This window comes from Limulus polyphemus, unplaced genomic scaffold (genome assembly GCF_000517525.1).
Source record: "Limulus polyphemus unplaced genomic scaffold, Limulus_polyphemus-2.1.2 Scaffold2360, whole genome shotgun sequence".
Classification (NCBI taxonomy): Eukaryota; Metazoa; Arthropoda; class Merostomata; order Xiphosura; family Limulidae; genus Limulus; species Limulus polyphemus.
Genome location: NW_013667970.1, coordinates 99,163 through 106,644, shown reverse-complemented (window position 1 = coordinate 106,644; position 7,482 = coordinate 99,163). Strand labels below are relative to the sequence as shown.

At 29.7% G+C, this 7,482-nt stretch overlaps 1 protein-coding gene across 3 annotated transcripts in view; it reads right to left on the bottom strand.

Moving 5' to 3' along the window:
* The window catches only part of LOC106466722 (glycine dehydrogenase (decarboxylating), mitochondrial-like), a 163,714-nt gene that overhangs the window by 75,270 nt on the left and 80,962 nt on the right, over positions 1-7,482 (bottom strand). For all 3 annotated transcript variants that reach the window (XM_022394809.1, XM_022394808.1, XM_013927025.2), the window contains exon 13: positions 4,639-4,723. In XM_022394809.1, the coding sequence (XP_022250517.1) occupies positions 4,639-4,723 (85 nt within the window). The remainder of the gene's footprint in view (positions 1-4,638; positions 4,724-7,482) is intronic.

The window sequence follows — 7,482 nt, the reverse complement described above, 5'->3', positions numbered from 1 at the left end:
CGAAATCAAAATGTTATCATGATTAAATTAGAAAGATTGCTAACTATCTGGATAGAGGACTGTAACCAGAAAAGAATTCCTTTAAGCACTGATCTCATAAAAGAAAAAGCATTAAGTCTATTTTCAATCTTAAAAGAAGAAAAGTTCAAAGAAGAGACAAAGGAGTTCCATGCTAGTGCTGGATGGTTTGAGAAGTTCAAGAAAAGAACTAGCCTGCACAATGTAAGAATTACAGGGGAAGCAGCTAGTGCAGATAAGGAAGCTGCTGATGAATATCCTGAAGTTCTGAAGAAAATTGTGGAAGAAGGAGGGTATTCGGATGAACAAATTTTTAACGTCAACGAGACGGGATTATTTTGGAAAAGGATGCCTTCCAAAACTTTTCTAGCCAAATCTGAGAGTTCCAGTCAGAATATAAAGCTGCAAAGGATAGACTAACCCTTTTATTGGGCAGCAATGCTAAAGGAAATTTGAAATTAAAGCCTTTGTTGGTTTATCGAGCTTAGAATCCAAGAGCTCTTAAATGTATAAATCAAGGACAATTACCAATAATATGGAAATTTAATAAAAAAGCATGGGTAACTAAAGCTTTGTTTGAAGAATGGTTTGTCACGTATTTTTGTCCAACGGTTGAAGACTTTTGCCGAAGAACAAATTTAGATTTCAAAGCTTTGCTTATTTTAGATAATGCCCATGGTTATCCCTTTGGTTACGATTCAATGTGCAAAAATATCCAAGTGACATTTTTGCCCGCAAACACTACCAATGAACCATGGCGTTATCGCGACCTTTAAAGCATACTACCTGAGAAAGACTTTCCAACAAGCGATTCAAGCAACATCTGGAGAGAATTCTATGACACTAGTTCAATTTTGGAAGAAATTCAGTATTAAGGATGCTATTGATAATATTCATCAAGCATAGAATGAAATTTCAGTTAAAAATATGCAAGGTGTTTGGAAGACAGTTTTTCCACACTGTGCACAAAATGTCACAGGCTTTTCAAAAGATACAGATGAGGTCATTACAGAGATTACTCATACTGGAAAAGAACTTGGCTTCGCTGAGATTGATGATGAAAATGTGCAAGAATTGCTAGAAGCTCATTCAGAAGAACTAACCAATAAGGATCTTATAAACTTGGACACTCAGAGAGCATATAAAGACATTGATGAATGTGAAGAAATCTTACCTATCCGCCAGCATAAGATGACAAAGAAGGAACTAGAAGAACGTTTCACGGTTATTGAAGAATTTGAGGGAAAATGTTTAGAAACAGACCCTGATGAAGACAGAAGCCGTCAAATTTGCAGAAAAATTGATGAGGCAATTTCTCAGTACTGCCAATTATATGAAGAACAGAAGTATACGATATGATAAGTTTTTCATAAAAAAATGAGATCGATAAATTTTAATTCATTGCATTTTTTTCGTATTTTCTTATATACCTATACTTTGATTACAAAATACGCAAGATAGAAATTAGTTGTGAATGAGAATGAAAATTAAAGTACGAATTACATGATTTCCTATAAGTTATAATATTCGATTAGTGCGGCTCTTTTAAAGAACACATTAACCGCACTAATCAAGGGATTCCTGTACTAATGATTTGCCTAAAATTGTATGTATATTTCACAGTGCATAACTTACCAGTTTGATTTTGATTGTTTTTCATTACCAGGTAGCTAACAGATTTTTTAGCCCTTTTGAGATGAGTCACAGGTGAAAGGCCATGACATATCATTTGTTGACTTGCATTCAAAATTTTACTGAACTACTATTTCATGAATTTATGTCAATAACTTTGGCTGAAAGGTGAGTATAATAAAAATAATAAATATATATATAAATGTACAATGTTATGAGATTTAAGCTATTTAGTCGAAACATTTGTTTGTTTTATAATTTGTGTTTATTCTAGAATGAAAGAGGCATAATTTATACTTATTTCTTAATTTTGTATGGTGGTTGCAAGATCGGTCAAATCTACCGAACCCATACACAGATTAATTACTGAAAATAATAGATAAAATATAAAGTTTTTTTTATTAAGAAACGTTTGATAGCTATCTGAACATTATAAAGATTTTGCATGTGAAATTTCAAAATGTTCTTATGCATTAAAAGTATTTTTAATCTTAAAATTAATATTACTATGCATGCAAAAAATATTGCTTTACAAACCTTAATTGATATTTTGCGTATGAAAGCATTGTAATGTTTACTGATAATCTGCCAAATTTTGTTAACATTCACTTACTAATTTAAAAGATATAGCTTAAAAACTATAACAACCACAAAATGTTTACAAGGTTGGTCCCAGGGACCGAGTCTGTGATGAAAGAGTTAACTTAGTAACCATGTTGAACTGAAGTGTTAATTTCTTTTGCACTATATTCACGAGTTGTAATAAAATATATAAAGAATATCTATATATTTACTTATCCACCTTATAATTTACACTTTTACTGCTAACTTTTAGTATTTGTGATCATTGATGCTCCTCTTTTGTATATGTACCTTGATTTGTAACTTTATATTATATAAATATTTATGTATATATATATTTATAATATATTTATGTAATTTCATTTTCTCCTTTTATAACATTTTTGCAAAATATCAAAATAAATTATATTATATAACCATTAGTTCTGTTTTTATTTATCCAAGTGTGGGTCTTAGACGACAGAGCAAAGATAGTAAAGAATGAAAAAGGAATTATGAGAAGCCAAACTATTGAAGAACTACTACTAGTATTAGTAGTACATACAAATGTCACAAGCTTATCTTTCTAAATAGTGAATTATATTTTTATTATGAACTAAATATAAAAATAAGCTAAATTATTTTACTTAGACCTGCTAATCTAAATGCAAAAGAATATAATGAACACAACCTCTTTCAGTTCAAAGCACTAAGACTAATCCACTTGTAAAGACCATGCACTAGAAACATCAATAAATCTTAACCCTAACATTCTTTGAGTGAACTTCTTTCCTAAAAACATTTATTTTTAGTTAATAGTGCAACATAATGATTAACATGAATAGATAAATGATATAGCATGATTTTCAAATCTATAGAAAAATCATATAAGTCATATATGTGCCATGCAGTTCTTTTCAAAGGCAAGATTTTTACAATGTATAACAAAAGACTATGGCCTCTAAACTAAGTACAGTATAAAAATAAAATGCCAATTTTTATAATAAATACTACCCACTTTCCTATTTCAACACATGCTTTGTTTATTATTCTATGAGTGGCAAAACATGAAATATAGTGCATTAAATAAGTTGGTACTGAAATTGACACCATAAGACTATGATTAGTTAAAATTTTTACCACAGAGGTTGAATATGCCCAGACACTTTTTCATAAAGGAAAATACCAATAATAGGTGACAGAACAAATGCAAGGAAAAATATTTTACAAATTTTTAAAGAAAATGTTTTAGCCTTAGAGGGTACTTATTTACAGTCTAAAACATATTTTTAGCTCATTATTATGCTAATACTTCAAAAAATTAAATCTGAAATAATATTTTAAACAAGTTCTCTATAATTTTTGGATTCATAAGTGTGGTTTTTCCCTCAGGGCAAGATAAAATGTATACGGTAATCACAGAATTAAAGAACAATACTCCTATAGCTGTCAGACATAACATACCACAAAAACATCATAAGAAATAAAAAGTAATACATCAGAAACTAGAAAAAATCCTACGACTAATTAATTGGGAAATATTTCAAAACTTGATTACCCAATCTCACCATTTTCAAAAGTACTATTTGAATTTAGATTACACAGAACTAAATTTCATCTCTCTTCTCTGAAAATGAATGGTTTAAACTCCTCTCTTTTCAAGGCTGAGAACCAGTCACAATTCTCAAGGTTTCTCCTGGCAGCACATTAAATGTGGGCTCAAACAATAAATTCATAGTTGGACAAACAAAATGAACAGAAACAACACAGACATCAAGCTAACTGAAAATAACTATAAGCTTAGGAGCTTGCATTTTTATATCCAAAAATTCAGGCACCTGGAGATATCAAAGAAGTGAATTTTAATTAAACTGGATAAGCACTAAATAATGTTACAATACAAGTTCTGCAATATTCTAAAATAAAAAGATTTGTAATACAATTAACATAATTCTTTTTCAGTTAAATTCAATTTGATCTGCAATGAGTGACCCAAATTTTCATTTGTTCAAATATCTATCAGTTCAAGCTCTTCTGTGTGTAATGAAAATTTATGCCAGTAATGCTTCAACAGATATGAAGTTAAATTCTACTTCCTGATTCTATCTTTACATCTTCAACATAAGAATTTATTTTTTTAATGCTCGTTTTTCTTTTTTAAATAGGAGCCTACACAAGTTTCAGGCTCCTACAGTGTAACATCACATTTCAATGTTTTTAAATTTTATCAGAGTAAGATGTTTTGCACAAAACGACTTATGTCACACTGTATCAAGCATTAAACTGTATCATAAATGTCAAAATTAGCAGGTGAGTGATGTCAGAAATATTTCTGTGAAACTCATTTGAAAAAAATGAAATTACTTCCTCTCATCTTCAACTTTCTATTTTTTGATTAATCTTTACAATCAAAGACATTTAACTTACTAGGGGTATCATGGAATGTACCAATGAAATGTCTTTATTCTCCAACATTTTCATGTACCTTACAAGAGCTGTTTCTGAATGATACCTGAAAGTAAACAAGTGTTCATAAATATTCATTATCATACTAAAAATTTGCATTCTAATTAAGAATGACAAAATTAAGCTAAAATGATATATATGTATAAACACATACATGCATATATCCCTATGAATTTGTTTTTATTCTTCAGAAAAACATTTTGACAAGAGCCATCTAAGAATAGACTGAATGATATATTGTCCCTAACCTTTTATTAACTGTGTTCTACAGCAAAACAAATAACATTTGGAAAACTGAAACAAAACATGCATGGATATATATAATATACTAAATAAAACCATAAATTTAAACTGCTTAGTTCACTCAATAATAAACAGTCATAATTGTAGGGCAAGATGATGATAGTATTTTGGCATGTTCAGTGAAATATGGACAGCCATTTTTATTGACCAGTCAGCTTGGGAGAGTGTACTCTTGTAGCATAAAAAAAGGTCAAATATAATTGTATGCAATCCTTGTTTGACACAAGAAAACACAGCTAGTTATAGTAAATCTTTACAAGCATAATTTATTGAGGTAAGGCTTAGAGCAATCAAAATATTTCATTGCTAGTCTTTAACAATATAGGAGGCAGAGCTGAAAAGGGTCTGAAGTTGACAGAAAAGTCATACCTACTTATGTTCTTATATTTCATAAAATTAAAACAAAATAAGTTATGGTAGCCAGAATTTCTAAATTGGGTCTAACTAGAAAAATATTTTCAGTCTGTTTTAAGATTACAGAATATAAACAAGTATTTTCCAACTTGGAAACTGTATGTAAAATCATGCTGTACCTGAAAAATGGTATTGGAGCTATAAACTTTAAATCCTGACAAAGTATAGTTAAACTATAAATTAAGTTTAGAGTTAAGACTGAACAGTACAGTGATCTCTACAAAAAGTAAACGCTAGAATACTTGTATTAAACAGTCATATAAAACATGTTAGTAGTCTAAAAAAGGGCTTTTGAATAATATAGGTTAAGTATCTTAGTTTAAAAATTTAAACAGTAGTTAAATAATTTTAAAATGCAATTTTCTTAGACAATCAACCATGCATTCACACTTGACAGAAAATGACCAAATATGTAACCAATAAGTCTTGTAAAAGTAATACCGATTTTCTTTTAGACTGGATAAAATCAACAGTATTCAAAAATAAGAGACAGAGAGATTATGTGCTGATGTATCCACAAATATACTGCATCTCTCAGTTATGTGATCCATAAATTTTCAAACAAGTATGATGGTACTCATAATCCTTGAAAACAATGTTCATCCACAAAATAATTTTGAATAATAAATTCAGGAACTGTTTTGTTCTTTTAGAGCAAAGCCACAGTGGACTATCTGCTGTGTCCAGCAAGGGAAATCAAGCCTTGGATTTCAGTATTGTAAGATAGTAAAGTTAGAGTTGTCCCCATTAGGGGACAAGTTCTGGAACTGTGTGCCAACTTCATTTAACACTTTAAAGATGGGCTTGGTCAATTTGACTGACCACGTGACCTTTTTGTATTAATTTAGTCCTTATACATTTAATACTTATAACTCTCAATATAGAGGGTATATCTTCACAAAATTTAGCAGTCTTTCAGTTAATATTACAAGTCTTTCACATACAAAAAGTCATATTTCTTAGTGAAGTACTTTTAATAAAATAAAATAAAGTTTTGTCCATGAATATATTGAGTATTTGTTTTGAATAGTCCGTGTGCAAAGTAATTTTCATGTTAGATTTAAAATTCCTTTTCTTCATCTCAAAAATCTAAAATTTCCTTTGTGTAATCCTTAAAACCTCCTAAAAGCATTTCAAACGTTTTGTTTCAGTAAAACTTTATAGTGTATCTGTTATTTTCTCTACCCTATCTCAAAACAGGATTGGTCAATTCGACCGACCTCGTAACCACCAAATTAAAAATCAAAATAAAACTAAATTAACCTCTTTTTCTTTCTAGAATGACTTCAAATTGTAACATGAAACTACATTCGTTTATCCTAAGTAGCTCTAAGTTCGTAACATTGTACATCTATTTATTATTAAATTTTATTGTTTTATTGCCCTTTGAACCATTTCTAACTACTATCCACACCATTATAAGTTGTAAGTCACTCAGGGAATGTGAGGCTCATGTTGTGCCTCATAGAATTACATTACCCATGAGCTGCTTGCATGAATGTCTCTTGAACCATTTTAATTATATTATTATTACTTATTTTACCTAATCTAGTTTTAAATAACTTAATAAGATCCATATTTTTAGATTTTAGTTACTTTTACAATAATAAATATAAAAAACAAGAAATAAAGTACTTACCTAATCTTCTTTTTTCTTGCTGTCGGGTTTCGAAGACAGTTAAGCCTAATTTTTTATAGTAATGATAGTAATTCAGTTAATAATTTTTTCTAATCAAATAATGCACCAAAGAATATAGACTAATAACATGTAAAAAACAGACAAATGCCCTTAACTCTAAAAATTATCCTGGGTTTCTAGCTATGTGACAAGAAACAGTACAAATTCATAAAAGCTAGTCGTTAACTTTTCCACAGGAACGATGTTTCTACTCTGAGTGAAATTGACGGTTATCTGTTCAGAATACAATGTTATACAATATGTCATTTGATACATGAAAACCTTGACTTTCTATTTATTATAGGTAATATATACAATGAAATGTAAGAGAGAGAGCTATCAATGAACTGTGAAAAAGAGGATGTGACAGGTGGGTGTGGCAGGGGGGGGCTGGTTTTCTATTCAATAGC